The sequence below is a fragment of the Chelonia mydas genome, chromosome 2, assembly GCF_015237465.2.
Source record: "Chelonia mydas isolate rCheMyd1 chromosome 2, rCheMyd1.pri.v2, whole genome shotgun sequence".
Taxonomy (NCBI): domain Eukaryota; kingdom Metazoa; phylum Chordata; order Testudines; family Cheloniidae; genus Chelonia; species Chelonia mydas.
This window is the reverse complement of record NC_057850.1, coordinates 55,642,762-55,666,865: the sequence shown is the minus strand read 5'-3', so window position 1 is coordinate 55,666,865 and position 24,104 is coordinate 55,642,762. Positions and strand designations below refer to the sequence as shown.

The window sequence follows — 24,104 nt, the reverse complement described above, 5'->3', positions numbered from 1 at the left end:
ATAAAAATAAATGGTAAAAGCCTGACAATTTCTACGAAATAGCTTTTAAGTGTCATTACTTTAGAAAACATTCGTAAAACAACAGAACAGGTAAACACTATAGCCATTATGTACTCAGCAATAGTCTACATATCAGCTTAGACTTCAGAAGCAGAAATACTGGCCTAGACACCAACATTATTTACCTAATGCATCTGTCTGAGGTATTTACAGGCAACCAATCACTGTAATATACAGGCACCAAAAATAATATGTTGTAGTACATAGTGCCATCCATTAAAAGATCTTAGTTATGTGAGTGTAGCGGGATGGTCACCCCGCTCTGGCCCTGAAGGGGTTAAAACAGCCCTGGGAGAGGGCTGCCTGGGGAGCCAATAGTAAAAGCAGCCCTGGAGAGGACTGTGGCTGGGAAAAGGACTGAAAGCACCTGAGTAGCTGACCACAGCTGTGGCCAGCTCAATCAGGGCCCAGCTGGCCCTTATAAGAGGGTTGTGAGCCAGGAGCTGGAAGCATCTCTCTCCAGCCCTGGAGTGGGAAGGGCTAGCTGCCTGAGAGCAAGGTACCTGAAGCAGAGCAGAGCAGTGCTGGGGAAGGGCAAAGGGAGCGCCACCATGGTAAACCCCCAGGCTGCAGGCCTTGTTGAAGGCCTACAAAAGGTACTTGGGCTGCAGGGGGCAGCCCAGGGATAGGCAAAGGCAGCAGGTCCTAACCCCTTGCCAATGATGAGTGGCCATTATAGACTGCAGTCTGCCCCAGTGAAAGGGGGCTAGATGATTACTGGCAGTAGCCACTGAGGCAAGGTGGGAATAGAAGGTTGGGGGTTCCCCTGGGATGGGAAACCCAGAGTGTGGGGGTACTGCTGAGGGCATAACTCCAGGGTAAAGGACACTGGGGTCCAGGAGGGACACGGGGCCAGTGGCAGGGGAGACACCGGCCTGCAGAGGGTGCTCTGGAAAAGAGCTAATTCCCAGGATGACCAGCAGGAGGCGCTGCACCGGTGAGTCGTCACCTTGCCACAGTGAGGTTAAACAAAGTAATGTTATGTAGCACCCTGATTCAAAAACCAGCTTGTTTAACCTCACAACCACCATGTTAAAAGATACGTATATTATTTGCTTCTTTACAATTGAATAAGAAGACAAGAAAAAAAAAATTGGTGGGTTTTTTTTTTTCCTTTTTTACATCAGGTCTGGAGTTTCCTAATTTTGCTGGAAGATGCTCTGCACAACCGAAGAACTACTAGAATTATGACACCACAAGAGATGAGGCTGAAACCTGAGCAATGGAAAAGGGGGGTAATTTTTAGTGAGACTTTTTAAATTTTGTTGTATTTGTTATTATGTAACTCTTGACACACACTTGAAACTTTCACAAAGAGCTTTTCTCTCAACACACTCCTCTCTCCATTTGGGGAATGAGAACTCATGAAAAACAAGTCTTGATATTTTTAATATAAAGAACAAACAGAATAAAATAAGAGAATTTCTACAGAATATCTGATTAAACACTCTAGTGGACATGGGTTCAGGACATATAGCATTTTTTTGAGGCAATGACTTGTGCATTTGAAGCTCTGTATAGTAGTTCAGTGTACCAATAGAACTTAAAAATGATCAAGGCTAGCATATGAGTTTTGAAGGGAGATAATGTAAAGCAGAGGACAGGAAAGAGCTGTTATCAATAAAAGTAGATGGGTCAACAAATTAGGGAGCTGAGAGCAAATCAGGATGGAGAGCTGACAGTTCAGATGCTTGGAAGAGCAATGAGAGTGATTTTTGAGGGGTGAAGCAATGAGTCAGTGCTTCAGTGTAACCAAAGAGTGGCCTGCGTAGGCAAGATCATTCATTAACAATAGAGTAAAAAAGAGGAGAGTGGGAGTTGTGGTGATGGGCATGTCCTACATATGTGAGAAGAAAGAATGAGTAAGTCTAGCAGATGAGGATGGAGAGATAGTTGAAGTTAAGAAGAAAGCTCAGTGAAGTTATGAGTGAGGATGAAATATCAAAGAAGAAATCAGTGTGAGAGGAAGTTTTGGGGGGTTAGATGTTTGAAGTAAGGAAAGAGCTTGGAGGAGAGAATGGAGAACTCAAATAAAGCTTTGGTTAGGATAGCAATACTGCCTCAGCTCAAATGATCCAGTTTCTCAAGGAGATAGCTTCTCCAGGTGTGAAAAGGACTAAGAGGGCCAGGTCTCAGTCAAGAGATGTTGATAGCAACACAATTAGAAGGTCACTTGTGGCCACTCTTAACCCCAAATGCATATGGATCTCTCTATTGAAAATGCTTTCTTATATCTGAACTAATCCTTTACATACACCAATCGTGTGCAAATCTATTTTCCAAGAGTATGAAGTCTAATGACCTTTAACAAACTCCCATTCTGCAAGAATTACCCTCAACTACTGAGGAAAAAGTGATATGGTCTTCCTGCTTTCTCCATAACACTCTTGGGTCCCATTTGCTGAATAACATCCGTTTTTCTTAAATGTTCTTCCATCTCCTGTTTGAAATTGTTAGCGCTTACTGTTCAGGCTGAATGATTATTTTACCCAGACTGCTAACTGCAATTAGATCTCTCCAACACAAATCTCATAAGTAACTAACAACACCAACCCAGATGCCAAAATCCAATCCCTGGATGAGACCATATCAGAACAGAATTACATGAATATCTCCTGCTTCCCAATCTGATTTTCCGGGGGACTTCAGTGAGCAAGGGAAGATAGTATCCTAGCGGTCTTCCATAGGCTATCAAGGGCGCCTCTTGTCTCAAAATTACTGTAACTTCTGTACCCACTGAATTGTCACCTGAGCACTTGGATGGCATACCAAACGACTGCAAGAGACTCCAGTTCCTGTCTACAGGCTCAGCTGGTGGGACTGACACCTTGGAGTGTGCAGTAATGTTATAATGCTCAGCCAGCAGCACCTGTGCTACAAAAGCAGTTGGAGAGTCATTGTTCTTTGAGCTGTGCCACCTCAAATGCTTTCTGCAGTGTTATCAACTCATCTTATTGTGTCTTTTACCCAGCATGCCATGGAATGGTAGTGTAGAATCTGAGGTAAATGTATAATTAAAGGAGTTATTACATTATCAATCCACCACCTGGCAGAGCAGATTGATATAAAAATCTTTACTTAACCAAAAGTCCAAGAAACATCAATGATTAATTAAGACAAAAATAGAATCCAGTGTAAATTATGCACTTGAGGCACACAGAAAATGATACCGAATAGTGAAAATAAAAATATAATGCTACCAGATCTGAATTTAACAAATCTGAAATATAAAATAGACACTTTATCCAATAAAATGTGAACGGACTTTGGTTATCATCATCCATGGAAATGTACAGGTGTTCAATTAGCCACAGAAGAGCTCCATTAACATTCCCTGAATGCAAAAGAAACATGGGGAATTACAAGAAAGACTTAATGAAAATACTGCTATACAGTATATGTGTTTCCTCTTTGAGGCCAAGATCTATAAGCACACACAATTTCATGCAAATCAGTCTTAATTTATTGTGCTTTTACAAGAAAAAAGTCAAGATGAAGTAAAAACAAATATTTTCCCTATAATTTATAATTAACTATACTTTTTTCTATGTGATATTATTGATTAGGTGTAAGCAAAAACACACAAGATACTTAATAACGTGAAGGCAATTGCCAAAGTTCCCAATGCTATTCTGTACAATATAGACAGAAATAGTAATGTTCTTTTCAACCTTGGATTTAAGACAGTACCCTGACACTCTCTGTTTTTCTCTTGGCTTAATTTTTACTCAGAAGAAGTGTATTAGATCAATATCTTTGTTCCTTTGGAGTTCATCTGCTCCTGCTGTTTGTTCACCACCTGAAATCATAATCATCTGTTTGTGACATCACAGTTAGTTACTGAGAAGATGATTACTTTGTCACAAACAGATGATTATGATTTCAGATGGTGAATAAACAGCAGGAGCAGATGTACTTCTAAGGAACAAAGATCCTGATTTCATGCAAGAGTCCTTAGTAATAAAAGATTAAGGAAGAAAAACAACAGTAAATATTTTACACATAGGTGGAACTGTTTATAAACATAATGTTTTCCATGAGGTAGCTGTGGTTCTTCAATTTTCATTTGGACAACACCCATAAACTGGAAAAGAGACTTCTGTTTAACTTCTGTGAAAAAGTGGAACACCTTTCCTAGGGAAAAATGGTTTACACTTTTTTTTTTTTGCTTCTTTATGATGTATAAAGAATGCCTGATAGTGCTATCAGTTAGGAGGAAGTAGGGTTGAGAAGTTTGTCACAAGGATGGTTTTTGGAGTATTTAATAGCTGGGAAGAGGGGAAAGGAGTAACTGGTCAGCTTCTGGGGACTAGTCCTGGGGGATGCAGAAGGTGCAATAAGTGGGTATATTATAGGAAACAAAGCAGAGGGTATTTTCCAGTGACAACCCACACAAGATATACAGTTGGAAAGCAACAGAATCTGTCGCTGTCTTGTAAACAATTTACTATTGTTTCTTTAACAAAACAGAACTTCACTTTGCTATCCTAGTTTTAGTCTATATGGTTTCAGACGAAAACACTGCACATCAAGCAGACAAAGAAAGAGAAACACCTGCATGCAAAAGGAAGCTAAAACATAATCCACCAAAGGCTCGGCGTTTTCGCTAACTAAGGCCCAAGCTGAGCCGGAAGAGCAGCTGCTCACCTATTAGAGAATTGCTATGAAGCTGAATGAGGGCAGTAAGGAGGTACACACAAACACCTCAGGGCCATCTTTAGACTATTACAGTTCCCATACAGGTTAGGGGCCCCACCATATGCTATCCATGTCACACCACAGTGATGCAGAGTTCCATTTTCCTGCAAAGTTTTGATGTTGTGTGATGCTTTAACTTTATTACATAAATACAATTGGGTGGGCCACCCTGCCGAATATACTGGTGTTCTCTCTATCCTCACTCCATTAAAATGAGGATTTGGGAATTTTTCTCTTTAACCCATCCTATATTTAAACTAGTTTACCACCACCACATATGAAAAAAAAAATACAGAGCTGACATTGCAAAAAAGAGATTATGTACTAGTTCTTCAAGAATTGCCTCTGTACATTCACACTTGTAGGGAGATGGTATTGAGCTGTGGAACTGTCAATGGCACATGCCACTACCTTAAAAAACTGAGTCTATGGGGGGAGGGGGGGAGTGACATCACCTACTCTACATAAAGGGAGTACACTTCTCGAACTACCTCAGCTCCTTCTCCTTAACTGCAAAGTCCTGATTTTATACAGAACTCCAAGGTAAAGGGGAAGATGTGTAATAGGAATAGACAAAGGCCCTCAAAGCTCATAGAAGACTGTTCTTTAAAATTCGCCTCTGTGCAACATGACAGTGTCTGGTTGGTAATGGGTTCTCCCTGACATCTCTCCCCAGATGGTACAAATAACCTGTCAGATGTTCGAAATGGCTTGGTCTTTTCCAGGTAAAAACAAAGTTCCTTGCATCAAGTGTATTGAGATCGGTTTCTCTTGGGTAGGATTGGTGCTCTAAGGAAGAATATGGGGAGGGAATATACTGATAGGTGGAAAACTGAGACCATCTTAGGCACGAAGCTGGGATGGGGCCTCATGGTGGCCTATGGTCCTTATGGATGATAGTATAAGATGGAATGGCTATCAAAGCACTATGTTCATTCACCCTAGTAGCAGATGCAATTGCTCTCAAGAAGGATGTTTTGCTTCCTAGATGATTAAGAGAGGCTTGAACAAGCAGCTCATAAAAGGGGGCCCATTGGCTTCAATAGGACAAGAATGACATCCCAAAAAGTAGGGAGCATCCTAAGGGGGGAAAAACACATTTACCATGCTCTTAGGGTATGTTTACACTGCAGCTGGGAATAAAACTCACAGACAGGCTAGCTTCACTCAAGCTAGTGTGCTAAAAATAGCAGTGTGGATGCTGTGCCTCTAGGCCCCAAGCTCAGACTCAGGGGATTAGATGGGCTTGAGAGCCAAATTGCTGTCCAAGCCACAACATCCACACCACTTTTTTGAGTGTGCTAGCTCAGGTGGAGCTAGTGCGAGGTAGTCTACTCCAGCTGGGAAGCTCACTCCCTGCTGTAGCATAGACACAACATTATAGAAACTGGAGACTGTAGTGTCAGAAGATGGGTTTGTCCTTAACATAAATCTGATGAGCAGATACTTCTGCCATATGGATTTTAGAGAGGCTATAGCTAAGCCTTGAAACTTAAAGAAGGTACTGTGAGGCCGCAGCTCAAGATGGGGGAAATCCTTGACTAGTGAAGTATAGTATACCATATAGTAAACCATTTCCATGTTGGTTTATAGCATTTCAGGATGGAGTCCTTCCTGGATGGCAAGAAAAAGCCTTGAACCCTCCGAAAGCAGAAACATTAGTCGGCAGGTTATCCTCCATGCTGCAAGGTGGAATGCACTCTTGTTTGCGATGCAGAATCCTTTCTGGCTGTTGAGACAGGAGGTCTGGAGACAGAGACAGCAGATATAATGGTATTCTGGCCAGCTGCAGAAGACCTGGATACCAGTACTTTAATGAGGGGGAGACGCCAACATGATGACCTCTGGTGGTGAGGATGATGATGAGGACTAACACTTCATGTTTTTCCACAAGGCGTGGTGCGAGTAATGCAAATATTATGCATTCTGTATTCTCTCTCCTTTACTGACCGCAGTGTATGCATTGTTTGATTGGTTATAAAAGTAATTATTGTAGAAAGAGCACTATGTAGTCCCTGTTGTGCACCCTGGGGTCCCCCTTCTATTGCTAAGCTCTCTAATGTAGTTGATCTAGGAGGCTGAACTGTCATAGATTAAAGTAGGTATAAACCCTCACCTTGGGGTAAGTAATTGTTTAAAGAAACCCAAAACTAAAGACCAGGCTAAACATGCACAGGCAAAGTTTTCTTGTCTCCACAGATAAAGGCTAGGAACACATTCCTCTCTGCTTGTTGATACAGTACACGGACATGGTATTGAGTGTAAGCACCTATACTACATGATGCTGCAAGGACAAGCAAGAGGTTTGCGGGCTCGCCGCACTACCTGAGCTCCAATCAAGCAGCAGCACATCAGAAGATATGGAATCCGGACCGCACAAGTGTTCAGAAGGCAAGGCATTTGGATGTCTTGGCAATACACACACTAGCCCTGATTGGAGGCAATAGTGGTAATAGTGATTGTAGGGATGGCAGGACAAAAGGGTACCCCAGAGGGCATTGTCTCTGCTCTCCAACCAGCAAAGCTGTAGGCGCACTTAAGGAGTCAGTCTCCCTAGAAGGCTGCGTACATTTGGTGTGTGCCTCTCAAATGATGTGATATAGGTTGATAAGGCCTAATAGTTTTAGGAAAAATTGTTTGGTCTGTACCAGCTGTTCCCTGAGAGTTGCCGAGAAGTCTCATATCTTGTAAAATTTCTCCTCTGGGAGAAAGGCTATGTCCTGAGCGGAGTCCAGAACCGCTGTGATAATCCTTTGTGTAGGCTGATGTATAAATTTTTCCCAGCTGATTAAAAATCTCAATAATTGTAAGTGGCTGTACATCTATTGGATCACTGAGGACAGAGTCTGCTGACAGTGGTCATTAGAAGCCATTCATCCAAGTGAGAGTAGACAGAGTGCAGAAAACACCAGCTATGAATATTGGTCCCTGGTATAATCACTGGGCAAGAAGCATACCTCTGAATGGAACTCAGGTATTCAATATAGCACCAGTGAGGGACAGAGGCTCTCTGGAACAGGGAAAGGGCTATTTTTCAAGTTCTCCTATGCAGCCAACTCCTATGCAGTTCGAAACGTCTCTTTATTGCCCTCCATAACTTAAATAAGACTCTCTTTCTCTCTGTGTGTCCATGCACTTCTAGTGTGCTCATCTCTGCAGTATCTCAACAGAATGCAAGGCCCCATGGGTCTAGAACCCAGGTCTGTACAGCTACCAGGCAACTGACATCTCCAGCTGTCACCCAGCAGCAGCTGTAACCAATTTGTGCTCCACTTCCCATGACCCAATGTGGACACAGACCCCAGGTTTAATTATGCAAGTGGGAGTGCTCTCTCCCGCCAACATAGAGCAGCAACACAGGAGACCCTGCAGCGGTACAGCTGTGCCACTGTAAGGTCTGTAATGTAGACATAGCCTAACATGGGGTAAAATCATATTGAAGACAAGGCAGTCTGCAGTTTTCACATGCGTTATCACATCAAGGTGCTAACAGGGTGGTCTGATCCTTTTACAGCCAGGAACCTGGGGGCAGTCAGCCCTGTTCGATGACCAGACCCAGCTGGGCTGAAAGCAAGTGATTATAAAAGCCAGCAAGCAGCTCAGTTGAGGGGGAACTGCAGGTGGGAGATGGGCTCCTGTAGTAGACCCTGAAGCAGTAGTATTGAAGAGAAGGGTGAGTCCTCCATTCAGCACTGAGAGAGGCAAGGGGAAAAGCCCCTGGGTGTTGTGGCTGATCGTGGGCAAAGGAAGTGCTTTTTTGTTTTGATGTTTTGCCTAAGTTTTATGTTGCACAATAAAACTGTGTCCTGAGAGAGACTTGGGCATGGCAGAGTGTCTTTCCTGGGCTGGGGAAACAGGCCAGCCGGCTACACAGATAAAACCTGGAGGCAACCTAGAGTTTACCTCAATCTGCTACTGTGAAAATTACAACTACTTTGTCTTTACTAGGATTCTACCTCATGTTAATTACCATGCATGAGCTAACTTGAGTTCAGAAAGCACTTTTTTTCTCTAATGAAGACTATGCCTAACTGGCTCTATAATTAATGCATTTCAAAATAAGCATGAAAATCCACTCAGTTTTTAAACAAAGAATATACCATTTTGCTCTTGCTAAGTAGAGCACACTATCACGTTTATACTCGTAAGGCAGATACATCACAGAAAACTTTTCAGACAATTTCTGATAAAAAAGACTGACTAAAATGTCCATAATGACTGGATTATTTAGTTGTTTGAAATAATCAAATACCTAATGGGAAGATGCCTAAAAGTTAAATATGAATGAAATAAGAAGTAATACTCACTGTTACTCGTTGGCTCAGGAAACCCAACATTTTGGCCATTCCAACCTTTGTTTTCCCCTGGCTGGCACAGTTTAAAAAAAAAAAATAAAAAAAATAAGTCCAGCACAAATATACTTTTACAGAAAGTATTAAAGAGTTTTGTGAAGAAATATTTCCATTTTAAAAGACTAGCTGTTTGAATTGACCAAAGCTAAACAAGCACATGAAGAGGTCCTCTACAACAGTGGTTCTCAAAGCCGGTCCGCCGCTTGTTCAGGGAAAGCCCCTGGTGGGCTGGACCAGTTTGTTTACCTGCCACGTCTGCAGGTTCCCGCAGCCCCCATTGGCCTGGAGCAGCGAACCGCGGCCAGTGGGAGTCGTGATCAGCCGAACCTGCGGACGTGGCAGGTAAACAAACCGGTCCGGCCCGGCCCGCCAGGGGCTTTCCCTGAACAAGCAGCGGACCGGCTTTGAGAACCACTGCTCTACAAACCTGCCCACACAGCTCTGCTTGAGCACCTTCATTTTCACCTGAAACAGGTTCTTCCAGTACTAGACCTCCCCATGAATAAACATTACCAGCTACAGGCCAAAAGATAACAATAAAGATGTGAGCACACTGTTTCACCAGGGACTAGGCTCAGATTAGCAAATGTGTTTAACTTTTGATTATTCAGTGTTGTTGTAGCGAGGGTCCCAGGACATTAGAGAGAGATAAGGGACCATTCACGGTGCAGTGGCCCATTAGCGCTCCTGTAGTCATAGGAAAAAAAGGAGGGTTAGTGGGTTACAGACTGTTGTAATTAGCCATAAATCCAGTCTCTTTATTAAGACCATGATTTTTAGTGTCTAGCCCAGTTATGAATTTAAACTCCCAAGCTCCTCTTTTCCAAGTGTTGTGGAGGTTTCCGTTGAGAATGAAGCCTGATAGATCAGATAGAGTGATTGCCTTGTGAAAAGCGTTCACCCATAGGTGATATGGTGTGTTTTGTCTTTTATCATTTTCCTGGTTGAGTTCATCTACGAATGAAGTTGTTATTGGGGCATTTAGTGCACTGGATGAGGTACACCACCTGTTGTGATAGGTATGTGTAGGACACATGGATCTTGAAAAGTGTGTTGTGGCGGGTGTTGATCACTGCAGCACTGGAGATATGTCTGCAGGTTTTGCATCTGTTATTCTGGTGGGGTCTGGTGCCACTTTGAGATAGTGTGTCCTAGTCTGCGGGGAGCTTGCTTCTGATGATGAGCTTAGAGAGGTTGGGAGGTTGTTTGAAGGTCAGAAGAGGGGTGCAGGAAGATTTTATTCAGGATGGGGTCATCATCAAGTATGGGTTGTAGTTGTTTTAAGGAAACCATATAGATTTCGTCAAATATGTGCTAACTACTTATGCTAAACTATTTGATCTTGTATTTAGCTGTGACACTCTTACTACCTTTCCCAGACCTGAAGAAGAACTCTGCATAGCTTGAAAACTTGTTTCTCTCACCAACAGAAATTGGTCCAATAAAAGATATTAACTCACCTACCTTCTCTCTCTAACTTTTGATTAGTCAGATTTAAAACAAAATGCCATGAGACACAATCCTTTCATAAGTTCCCCAGGGCCAGTGGAGTGCCTAAATGGCACCATCTAGCCTTCAATTTAAGAACTCACATGCTGGAATAGGCCAATCTAACCCAATATCTGGCCAGTAGTCAAAACCAGATTTTGTGGAGGAAGCTGTAAAACTGTCAAAAGACAACTACTGTAATTTTTAATATTACGCTACCGAGGGATTAATTTACTCCTTGAAGTAAGAGCAGTGCTGAACCCTTATAATTTCCATCATAAGTCTCTAGTGTCAGTAGATAGACCCACTGGCCTCCTCAGATACCCAACATTAGCTATTTAAACTCCTCCTATTTTGAAAATATGAATAAACACATAACTTCAAAGATAAGGCATTCTTAGGCCTCTCACAATTGTAACCTTCCAGATTTCTATGTGAATGTGGAGACACAAGTCCCAGCTTACCAATTAACTGTGTTCCATCTCACAATCAGCTCAAAGATTGATAGTCTGGCTTTCCTGTGGATCAAATGAACCTCTTAAATTTCCACATGGCTTTACATTGGCACAGTGGTCCCCACAGCAGTGGGCCATGACTAGGTCACGTAGTTTGTCTCTGGGAGGCAGGGATGACACAAGCAGGAGCCAGGGAGGAGATGGGGCCTTAGCCACAACTCCAGCCCACTGGCCAATCTAACTTCAGGCCAAGAAGCCCTGCTGGTTGTTTTAGCTGGTCCCTCCCAATCCCATGCTCAAGAGAGCACTGAATCTGTAGTGCAGCCGGCCCTTAGGCAGAGTGCTAAAACAAGAGATTCCCTGCCCTGTCCACACCTCACCCATCCCATCTCACACAGAGGAAACCAGAATTTGACTCTGGGCATGGGATCAGGGAGTTGCAATATTTTAATTTTAACCAGCTTTTCTTTCTGCCACTTCACTGCTTCCAGAGGTCTGTTCACCGTAGGTGGCATTAATGTGAGACAACTGCACTGAATGTATGGAATTCTTGTCAAACTCCCTATCATGGTAAAGTTAATAAACAGTAAAGAGAGCAGTGAAAGGGGAGTTGGAAATGTTAGCATCTCTAGTTTCCATCCAGATTCTTGGCAGATTTTGTGGTTGTGCTCCAGATTCATAGCAACCCCATTCTGTTGTGACACAGAATACTAAACACAAACCTATCTACAGATTTCAAACGGCCTATTAATTTAAACAGCCATCTGTTGCCTTCTTTTCAATGGGTGTACGCTACTCTTTGCTGCATGATGTGAATTGGAAACCAAACCACATAAGTTCAAGTGTGGAAGGGGATGACCAGTCTGAAGGAAAGACAGCTCTGCACTCGCATCCTCCCTTTCCTGGCTTCATTAATAGTCCCTATGCTGGAGCTTGGTGCCACATGGCTGAAGAGGTGTGACTAGGGAAGAGTAATCAGAACAGCTGCTTTACATGGCATGTTCCCCTTTCAGGAAAGCAGACCTTATGATGTAGTCTGCATTATAAGTTAGTGCTACCCTAAGCTGCAGTAACTCCCCCTTCAAGGCCCTAACAGAACATGGAGAGAGAAAGAGCAGCAGGAGGAGATGGAAGCCAGACAGTGACAGCACTGTAGCGCAAAGAGGGTTCTGCTAATGCTGCAGGGGAGGCAAGGAGACCCTAAAATCCTAGGGATAGGACTCTGTCATTGTCATAAATCTCAGCCTTTTGGAAAAATGTGTGACCCTGCCTTTTGGCTATTTTAGTCTATTGCCATCCCTGCCTCCCAGAGATAAACTACATGACCTAGTCATGGCCCAAAGGCGGCACTGCTGTGGGGACCACTGTGCCCATGTAAAGCCATGTGGAAATTTAAGAGGTTCATTTGATCCACAGTGAGGAAAGCCTGACTATCAGTCCTGGAAGCAATATACTGTACTTTTGCAAAGCAGCAGTTATGGCGGCTTCTGAGTGTTGTGCTGGAGTGCCCTCCTGAGCCATTCTGCCTGTGTCTACTCTGCAAAAGCAATCCACTCTGCTTCCCTCCCAAAAGTGCAGATCACTGGCCTCCTCAGTAAAAATGCTGCAAGCACCATCTCCTCCCTATGGCTGAATCTGCACTATAAAAATTGGGAGCCATAATTCCCCAGCAGCATAACACCACTGGTGTTGGTAGAGGCTGTAGTGTAGGCAGAAAGAGCTCAAGCATTTTTACCACCATATTGTCTAACCTACTCTGAGTAAGCTTGGATGACATGGTGGGAAGAAACTCCAGAGTTCTGTTTATATTACATCTTCCACTATTATCCCCACTGGTGAGGTACACTGAAGCATTGCCCTAGAGAACAAACATGTTCTCAGGCCCCTTTTTATCATATGTATGGAGATGAAAAATCTTCAGAATGACTCCCTCCCAAGAGAGGAAACATTGCTATGGTGCCTAAAAAGATTGTTCTAGAGAAAACAAACGTTTGGTAGTGAGACAACTTTAGTATGTGTTATATTACAGGTTCTCAACCTGGGAGCTTGCAATCAAGTCTAAGGAAGTCACAACCACCAGACTAGTCTTCAAGGATAATGAGATAGGGGGTCCTGAAACTTTTTTTCTGTTGTAATATGGGATTATGGTATGGAAAAAGTTGAGAACCACTGTACTCTATTATAAGAATGACTTGCTGCTGACAGAAAGAACACTGTTTCTTCAAGCAGCATGATGAGATTTTTTTCCCCAGACTGCTGGACTTAATTTAGCTCTTAGGGCTTGTCTACACTACCACTTAAGTCGATGTAAGTTACCTTGCTCAGGGGTGTGAAAAAGCCACCTCTTTGAGCGATGTAAGTTACATTCACTTAAAGCAGTGCCTACACTGCACTATGTTGTTGAGGGGGAGAAAGCGCTCTGTCGGCATACCGCATCTTCACCAGATGCGCTACAGCGACACAGCTGCATCAATGCAATTGCATCAATGTAGCGTGGTAATGAAGACAAGCCCTTAGTTTCTTTACTAGCTCTCCAGAAGAGATGAGGCTAGACCTGACATGATATACTGCAAGCGTCTGTCACATTAGTAATAATGTTACTACTGAACTCCTGTCACTGAAGAAACCATGACTATATGATAAGTTATATTATGCAAGCTGTATTCCTTCTTCTTCTGTTGTTTGTTAGCTTCTTCCTGACTGACACAGGTTAGAGCCTAGACAAGCTTTCCAAAACAAATTCAAATAGGGCCTGACTGTACCTTATAGGCAGAGTGGGGTGCTGGGGGTAATGTGGAGCTGAACTGCTAATGGGATCACTGGGAGACATTCTCAATGTCATCCAGAGCACCTGTACATGTAGCATGTCTGCTGCTAAAACCCCTTTATGTGTAGCTTCCCTACCGCCCCCCTTTCCCATAGCATAGACCTGCTGCTTCCTTTGGGGCACCAGGTGCCCTCAAGAGAGTAGAGAGGGAGCAAACCATGTGCCCCTGAACGCAGGGACTGTAAATCTACCACTGAACCTAGATCTGAAGAACACACTTCAGTCCAGACATCTAAAATAGAAATTCACTATTCTGAGCACACGAGAGGAAACAATATCAAGTTACTGTCCATAATTAGGATTTTTATACACTGTTTAAAATTAGATCTTGGAAGACTGAAAATTAAATTGAGAGTGTTTCACAACCATAACATTCTCCTAACGTAACTGTTTTCTAACAGAGCCCAGAGGAATCCCACCCCTGCACCCCATACATATATTTTTACCTTCCCTCCAGCCAAATAGGAAGTGAGATGGACCAAGCAATGCTGCTCCTTAACTAATTACAAAGGTGGTTGAGTGGTGGGAGGCAGTTTCACCCTGCCACAGGCTGATCAAACTGCCCTGGTAGCAATAACATACCTGCCTAGGAAAGGAGAGATAAGAACTAGGAAGTGAATCTAGTTCTCCCACATGGCAGTGCAGAGCACTCCCATTAGTTCTCATAAGCAGATATTTTCTTCTCCCCCTTACTGTGTGGGAACATTAGGTAATGTGTTCTATTATCTTAAATACTCCCATTTTATAATATCTGTGATGTAAAAAGAATGTGGTTTACATTTTCAGCTTGTATATACTGTCATATTTCCTCATTATGTCCAGAACAATAGAATATTGTATTTCTTATCTTTTTTCCCCAGTAATCTCAAGATATCTGCCTCTGCAGAGTACACAGTAAACCTGTTTTTCAAACAGAATGCATTAACCTGCAAGCAAAGAGCTAATAATTGTAGTATAGCAAAGCAGCAGTGTCCATTTCTAGTTAAGATTGCATAATGGTTTCCATTCTAACCACCTTTTTTTCCACTTTTGCAAGCCTTCCAAAACTATCATCCTTTGGACTGAATTCCAGGCCTCATCTCTGCCTATTGGCGAATTCTTCTGAGAAAATTTGAGCAAAAATAGGCCAGACAATTTACAAGATGATTTATTTATATTTCCCATTATTAAAAACATGCTTGACCTTTTATTTATTTTTTTTACAGTACTTCAGCCAAAATGGCAGGGAGTTAAATGCTGGAGTTGGCTGAGAAATACCCTTCATTGTGGAGAAGTTCAAGTGTTCTGGTGAAAACTGGTTTTGATTTGAGTGAGTTATGAGCTTTTGAAAACTGCATGCTGGGCATGCACAGTGAGGATTTTTGCTCAACTCTCAGTACTTAGCTAAGGAAGGCAGCACTGCACACGTATGCATGTCTGGTTTAGCTATGTAATGAAAAGCGTACTAAAGGGGGAGGGGTGCTAAGCCTAGGGCACCTCCTGTGCAAGGGAAAAGAGAAAGCAAGAGGAAGGGACAACCAGCCACCAGCAGTCTTCATAGCCTTTTTAGGCCAGGCCTGAGATGCTTTGGAAGGAGAAAGAGAAAGGTGAAGAGAAGAGGACTTAAAAAGAAAAAGTGGAAGAAGGTAAGTCCCAGATGGAGGAACAGAGAATACATGGCTAAAAGTAGGAATAAGAGAGGAGGTGAAGTCCAGGAGCCAGTTAAAGAACCAAAAAAGTAACAGAGCCTATAAGGTGAAATATACACTAAACAAAGAGGGGGGATTCATGGGAGAGGACTATGGTAAGAAAAAAGAACCAAATTCACCAAAGGAAGGAGGAAGAATGGGAGAAAATCCCATTGTCCTATCTTTTCAACTTGAAAATAAAATTACGTTATTGAAACGGTCTCTTTAAAAAACGACTTTCCATACTATATATAATTTTAAAAAGGAAGAATATTTGTAAAATCATTTAAATGCAAGAGTACTTCTTTCCAGATTTTTACTTCTGAGAGACCGCATCAATGCACAACTCAAAGTAGCAGAAAAAAAATCTTTATTTGTTGTGGCCCTACACATCTCCAGAGGAGATTCTATTTATAACCATCAAAACTTCCGAATCCGTTCTTTTGAGAAAACTGTTATCTTTATAAAACGATACTCTTAATATTAAACATATCCCTCTGAATGAAAGTCACACTCCATATAAAAACCTTAAAGATTAAATTCTGAAATACCACCACCTAATTTGCACCTGTGGAAATGGGCAGATGTGCAAACCAGTAACAGAGCATGCAATTACCCAATGCATGTGCACAATTACATGTTTGCAGGTAAATTTTTTGAAATTATAGTATAAATTACCGCATCAGAAAATTCGGTCAGATAGGAACAAAAAGCATTTTTTAAAGAAAATTAATGAAATAAATTGTTTAACAGCAGGGAGCTCTGAACTCAGTTCGTAGCAGATAGTAATCTAGCCCCCGTAAAACAAATCCTATTCTCCAACTCTTCGTGACAACTAAAATCCTGGTCTGGACAAGTGAAACATAACTTATTGTTCACTGGGTAGGCTTTTGAACTGCAATTAAAATATCTAGGTGGATTAAATGACTTGGTGGCGCACATGACATGAGGCTGAAAATGAATATTAGTCTCATGCCTCAGTTTATTTACTATAAACACACTGACCAGCAGAAAAATATAGATTATCTTTCTGCTCATTCCACGATTTAGGTAAATTCTTCCTCTAATTCTGCTCAGGGAGTTGAACACTATATCCTGCACATCAGGAAGAGAGCCCAAGTTAATTATGTGTGCACCCAGCTCAAAGTGCTGTATGGGGCACAACAGCTCTTCTCTGGTCTGTACAAGAACACTGAGGGTTTGTTTACACTGGACTTCTGCACCAGCATAGGTATAGTAATGCAAGTCACAATGATGCAAACCACTTTTACAATGGTGTAACAAGCCTACATTGTGGGTTTGTACTGTTGCAGCTACTTCAGAATAAAATACCTCCAATGTAGACAAGCCATGGCAAGAGGCAGAGTTTTAGAAGCAGCTTTGGGTCACACATGCCTCTGTCAATGAGTCCAGGACTAAATGCAGATCAGGAGAGCTAAGTAGCATGTCACTTAGACAGGAATTTACAACATGCATTTAACACAATTTCGTTTTAAGAAATAACCTACAGTTTGAGAACATAAGAGCGGCCATGTTGGATCAGACCAAAGGTCCATCTAGCCCAAAGGTTCCCAAACTTGGTTCGCGGCTTATTCAGGGTAAGCCCCTGGCAGGCCATGAGATGCTTTGTTTACCTTCGTGTCCGCAGGTACAGCCACTCACAGTGGCTGCGGTTCGCCGTTCGCGGCCAATGGAAGCTGCGGTAAGCGGCGCAGGCCGGGCCACCGCTTCCCACAGCCCCCATTGGCCAGGAACGGCAAACTGCGGCCACTGGGAGCTGCGCACGGCCGTACCTGTGGATGCTCAGGTAAGCAAAGCATCTCACGGCCCGCCAGGGGCTTTTCCTGAACAAGCCGTGAACCAAGTTTGGGAACCCCTGATCTAGCCCAATATCCTGTCTTCCAACAGTGGCCAATGCCAGGTGCCCCAGAGGTAATGAACAGAGGATGTAATCATCCGCTGATCCATCCCCAGCTTCTGGCAAACAGAGGCTAGGGACACCATCCCTGCCCATCCCGGCTAATAGCCATTGATGGACCTATCCTCCATGAACTTATCTAGTTCTTTTTTTGAACCCTGTTATAGTCTTGGCCTGCACAACATTCTCCAGCAAGGAGTTCCACAGGTTGACTACACTGTATGAAAAAATACTTCCTTTTGTTTGTTTTAAACCTGCCACCTATTCATTTCATTTGGTGACCCCTAGTTTGTGTGTTATGAGGAGTAAATAACACTTCCTTATTTATTTTCTCCACACCAGTCCCGATTTTATAGACCTCTATCATATCCCCTTAGTCATCCCTCCTCCAAGCTGAAAAGTCCCAGTCTTATTAATTGCTCCTCATATGGCAGCCATGCCATACCCCTAATCATTTTTGTTGCCCTTTTCTGAACCTTTTCCAATTACAATGTATCTTTTTTGAGATGGGGAGACCACATCTGCACACAGTATTCAAGATGTGGGCGTTCCATGGATTTATATAGAGGCAATATGATATTTTCTCTCTTATTATCTATCCCTTTCTTAACGATTCCCAACATTCTGTTCGCTTTTTGGACTGCCGCTGCACACTGACTGGATGTTTTCAGAGAACTAGCCACAATGACGCCAAGATCTCTTTCTTGCATGGCTCTTTCTGGCTCCAAACAAAATTGGCACAACCATACTTTCTTGTCCAACAACTAGGTTGCCCTGGAGCAAAAAAAAAAAAAAATCCTAGCATGCTTTTAGTTCATGTTGAAATGTAAGTTGGCATAAATAGATATTTGCCTTGAGTATATGCTGAGGCAACCTCAAGAATGTGACACACCATTATAAGTACACTATTTGATTCAACCCTGCTGCTCACCCTAACTATTAGATGGTTCTGTAATGTAGCTTCTGTTTGGAGTAAATGAGCCAAAAAATCAAAACTATTTCATACATGAAAGTTAATGACCTATACAAGACATGGAATCCCAAAGAGGAAGAAATATCCTAACAGGGACACACAAAGGGAGTAAAGGAAAGAGGAGCATTTTGGTAATATGAAATTCATGCACACGTACATACATATGCTGTCCTCAATTATACTTGCAGAGGAAAGGGTTGCAGTTACCATCCAATGAAGTTACGCAGCTGCAGCTAAAGGAAGAATATGAACACTGACCGGCCAAACAACTCAACTGGCTTTAATGAGGCTGCACCGGTTCCTGCAAAGTGATGAGTTGCAAGAGCTCAACATCTTATGGACCTGGATTTTGGGCCATCTTTTCTCACCTTTTCTGGCTGATCTTGTAGAGGGGTGGAGGCTTTATAACCAAGCTGTAGCAACATCGCTTCTGCTGCATTTCTTTTAGCTATTTTCTTGTTGGGGCCTGTTCCAGTAGTAACTTCACTGCCTATTTTGACCTTTTAAAATGAAACAAAAATATTGATCACAATCACTGATAAATCTGCGGCAGTCTAGTATCACACTGCAACAACCTTGTTGATCTATAGTCAGTTGCATCAGGTGCAACCAAAAAAAAAAAAAAAAAAAAAAAAAAAAAAGCTAAGAGGGGGTTATTGGACTAATTTCTTTACCAAAATCTGAGGGGAGGGGACAAGCAGCTGGTTCCATAGATGAGCTTGCTTCCATTCCTTCTGAAAGCCTCTCGTCCCAGAAACACCATGGCCATCACTCATACCATAAAAGTGTGAGTGTCTATACATGACTGTGCCTGTGAATTTTATGTGTACTGCACTGTGTTTCCCCCCAACCCAGCTCTGTGTCCGCATACCCCAGGATTGTGCCGTGTGTCCCCCGGGTCCTATTCTCTGCATCCCTTGATATCCCCGCCCCCAGCTCTTGCTCTCTCCTGCCTCCCCCCAGGAGAAAGAAGTGATATAGCTTCTGAGTTTTCTCCTCCCCTGCAGGATGTACTGGCTGCAGCAAACCTCCAGAAGCCAATCAGCATCATTAGGAGCCAGAGCAAAGTGGAAACTATGGGTATCTCATAAGAACGACCCTACTGTGTCAGACCAATGGCCCTTCTAGCCCAGTATCCTGTTGTCCAACAGTGGCGGTTGCCAAGTGCTTCAGAGAGAATGAACAGAACAGGCAATCATCGAATGATCCATCCAGTTGTCCATTCCCAGCTTCTGGCAGTCAGACACCAGGGACACTCAGAGCATGGGGCTGCATCCCTGACCATCTTGGCTAATAGCCATTGATGGACCTATCCTCCATGAACTTATGTGTAACGCTTCAGTGTAAACGCTACTTATGTTGATGGGAGGGTTCTCCTGCCAGCATAGGTAATCCCCCTCCCTGGGAGGCGGTAGCTAGGTCTACAGAAGACCTCTGTTGATCTAGCAATGTCAATATCAGTGGTTGGGTTGGCATGGTTATGTCTCTCCAGGGTGTGAATTTTTCTCACCCCTGAGAGACTTACATCGCTATGCCAATGTAAGTTCCCAGTGAGAATGGCTTGGTCCAGGGGAAATTAAATGGTCATTAATAGAAAGAGTACTGGATGTTTTGGGGGAAGAGGGAGAACGCTTTTCATCTTTATCCTCCCCAGCCATAGGGCAAACAATATTGGAGTGGAAATCACGGGGCGGAGGGGGAAGGGGGGGATTTGGGCAGGGCATGAGCCTCTTCTTCCCCTTCAACAGTTATGCCTGTGCCCTTGGATGATCTTCCATCAACACGTTTTCTGAGAAGTTGAGGTCTCACTGGAAATGCGGTCTGTACAACATAAAGGATTTCCTGCCAACCAAGAAGTCCCACATAGGAAAGGCAGTTAAAACTTCAAAATAAAAAATGACATATTATAAACAGATGTCCACAAAGAGAATATAACGCTGTAATTTAGTCTTTGGGCTCTGCTGCCATTCATAAATTGTGCAAGCTGCATGCTCCTAGTTTATGACTATTGTCCATCAAATGTCCCCTATTCATTCTCAGGTCATTCATAATTCTTCAATACCTATATTTTACTTGGTGCATTCAGTCATTTTATTTGCCAGATCCTGTTTCAAAAATGGTGTATGGTTCCAAAAGTATATACAACAGTTAGGAAGTAATAATCTACTTCATAAAACAATCCAAACAAAAATTTCACAGGTCAAATGTCTCAAATCTTACTGTTTTTTAAATTCTAAAATATCAGCTTTTGAAAAAGAAATAAAAAATCTTGTTAATTAAAGTCAACATGTTTTCCGGGTACTCATTTATCAAATAAATCTTTGTTTATGAAAACGTTTAAATTATCCTGTTTTGGTTTTAAATATCTACTGTACATACAGAAACAAGCAAATGCTCTAAATATCCTCTGCAAACTGAAGAAAGCATAATTAAGCAAAAACGTCCAAAATTATGGAAAACAGAAATCTGGAACTTGAAGCTTGAAGTAAAAGTTAACTTTGCAGTCATGATTAGAAAATAACCAAATTGCAATAAGCTTGTATGTAATAAAATTGAAGAACCTAAATGAGGCGAGACAAAAATGATAATTTATCGCATAGCGCACAATAAATCAATGTGTTGCTATTTCTCAGACCTGTAAAACTGGTTTGGCTATTATTATAACCTCTATCAAGGATTAAAGGTCTGACTACAAAGAGCGAGCTTTCCTAAATTAACTTTGGGAACAGAACACCAACTAATGTCATCAGAGGTTTTCTTCTGTTTATGTAACGGTCAGGACAAGTAATTGGATCCATTTCATCACATCTAAACTTGCTCTTTGTGTGACAGATAAAAATGAACATATTATCTCTGGATATTTTACTTCCACATTCAATTAAATCAAATGAAAACACTGTTTAAGTAGTTTATACAAAAGACTTTTTACTTAGATAAGTTTTTTGCATGCACTAATGAATCCAGTGGGACGTCTGGCGGGAGAAAAAAAGCAATATCGTTTTAGTGTGAAAGCATTATAAAGCAAGGCCAAAAGTCCCTGTTTAGGCTACACTGTTTATGAACACCCATAAAAAGGCAGCTGGGCTACAGAATTACTTTAACTCCCCCTTTCACAAGAGTCTTCTCAGGCAAGGGAGTAACACAGTTCAGTGTAAAGTTTTTTTCCCCTTCAAAGCCAAATATTTCACTATTAAAGTACTGAGGTTGCCCACAAAGCAAATCCAAATTCAAGGTGAAATTGTTCTCAAACACTGATCTGTAGTCCACAGTACCCTTTCTGACTGTGCACAGAACCATCTCAGATTGAGAATGGCCAGGTCTGTTATAGGATCTCCTGGCTTCAAATCCTTACACAATGTGAAAAAAAAATTAGAAACCACAGTTCTAAGGACATAATGGAAACTCTCAAATAAGAAAACTGAAGGGGAAAAAGTAACATTTTAGTTTAAAGAGAGTTCATTATAGTATTGAACACCTTGCAAACAAAGGCCACTAAATTTTGAGGGTAACGATGCAATTCTAGAGCAGAAGGAGAAAGTGGGGCAAGATGGGAAACATGAAGGTAAGCTTTTAAATTCAGTGAAACCACAACAAGTTTAATGAGCTACATCCTAAGTTCCCTCTAAGCTGCGTGGCTGTGCAGCAGGCTATCAAGGGCTGCGCAGGTGGGAAGAGGTGCCTCTTCCCCAGCCCCGGAGCTGCCCTGGTGTGGAGAGGCGCTCTCCCCTGGCCCTGGACTGCTGTGGATACTTATTTGTATTACAGTCTCTGATCTTTCTAAATTCATCCATCAGTCATCACAAAGTTTTTGTCAGGATAGTGTAGCAAAGGAAAAAACAAAAACAAAGTAAATCATGAACAGACAGTAAAATAAGGAAATAAAACAAATAGGTGAAAAAAGACCACCACTAAAAAAAAAGTTTAAGAAAAGCAAAAACACCAGAGGGAAAATAGCTATCATTTTAGAAAGGGATTACACATCTAATTGGATTTATTTCATCTACAGAAAGGAAAAGGTCAAATAGCCTTTTTTTTAAAATGGCTAGCAGCAAATTTTGTACTCCTGCTGCTTAACTATATGATATGTAAAGAGCTAAACAATGTTAGATGGGATCAGCTTTATATTCCACCATTGTTCTTCTTGTGCTTGGTCATAACAGAATAAAGGAATCTTTCCTAATATAACATCCGACAATACCTGCATAACAAACTCTCGGCGACGAGGCATCCCTCTCTCTGAAAGAAGAATATACTCTGGCTCCTTCTCCTTTTTGGCCTGTTGGATTTGAGCCAAGCGGCTAATGGGGTTCATTCCTTGACCATATTCTGGTCCAGTCTAAAATAAGATTTAAAAAACCCAAGTTATTTCAGCACATGCCAGTACAACAATTACACTGCATGTTCTTTTAATAAGATTTTTTCCATGCTGTTCTCTCAGTGATATACTAGACAAGAGAGCATGCCCAAATGAACAAACTGCATTGTCACTTGATCATGGGACTCAGGATCAGGATCCTAAGGCGGAAACTGTAGCAAGTGGTTGGTTTGACCACACTGCAAATCCTGTTAATGTCTGCATCTACACTGCCTAGCATCAGACTCATAATTTACCAGCAGTATTCACGAATTAGCTCCATCAGGGATAGGAATGGTGGAAGCAAAAGCATAGAAGAGGCTTATACATTTTTATAATCATGTCTTCTAACCCTATTCAGAGTATAGCTGGGCAGTACCTGTCAAAACGTGCCACAGCCACCTTAATTCTTTGAATTTCCTGGCTTTTAGAAGCTTGACCTTGCAGCCCTAATGTTCCATAAACGTTAGGTTTTTGCATTTAATATTTTTAGGCTATGATTTTCCAAGGACCCTAAGAGAATCAGGCTTCTAGCTCCCACCGAATTTCAACAAGAATTGGGTGTCTGAGTAGGTCTACATTATGGAAACTATGCTGGCATTGCTACGCTGGTCTAGCCCTGTGAATAAATACAGAAAGAGCTTTTCTGTCAGTGACATCACCTTCCTGAACACTGTTAGCTATGTTGACGAAGCACTCTTCCACTGAGTTAGCTGTTTCTACACTGGGGGTTATGTCGGCATAACTACATCGATCAGAGGTATTTTTTCACATTCCTGACTGACTTAGTTATGTCAGTATAACTTTCTAGTGTAGACCAAGCCTAACTAATTTAGGAATTGTTTACACTTAAAACACTAGAGCAGCACTGGTTGTGTAGCGCTTCACTGTAGACACTACCTATGCCAACAGGAAGGATTCCTTTCATCAGCATAGGTAATCCACATCCCTGAGAGGCGACAGCTAGGTTCGTAGAAGAATTCTTCCGTCAACCTAGTGCTGTCTACATGGGGACTTAGGTCAGATTAACTACACCACCCAGGGATGTAGATTTTTTCACACCCCTGACTGACATAGTTAAACTGACTAAATTTTCTGGAGTAGACCAGGCCTTCGACACCTTCAAAAATCCCAGCCTTCAATTTTAAGAAAAATGAAATGAGGAAAAAAATTTAAAAGCAGTTGTAGTAAGTGGCTTGCAAAGCTTCCAAGTTCAGCTGCTCTCTCTAAAGCTATTTGCTTATTCAGCTTGCATACCTTACAAAGCTCTGGTAAGGTGGCTGTTCCTGTAGTATTAGGCTTGCGGGAATTT

At 42.1% G+C, this 24,104-nt stretch overlaps 1 protein-coding gene across 28 annotated transcripts in view; it reads right to left on the bottom strand.

Moving 5' to 3' along the window:
• STAU2 (staufen double-stranded RNA binding protein 2) overlaps window positions 1-24,104 on the bottom strand; it is a 231,633-nt gene that overhangs the window by 129,898 nt on the left and 77,631 nt on the right. For all 28 annotated transcript variants that reach the window (XM_043539463.1, XM_043539469.1, XM_037892434.2 and 25 more), the window contains 3 exons: window positions 22,637-22,774; window positions 18,807-18,938; window positions 9,066-9,126 (listed from right to left, as the gene is read on the bottom strand). In XM_043539463.1, coding sequence (XP_043395398.1) covers window positions 9,066-9,126; window positions 18,807-18,938; window positions 22,637-22,774 — 331 coding nt within the window. The remainder of the gene's footprint in view (window positions 1-9,065; window positions 9,127-18,806; window positions 18,939-22,636; window positions 22,775-24,104) is intronic.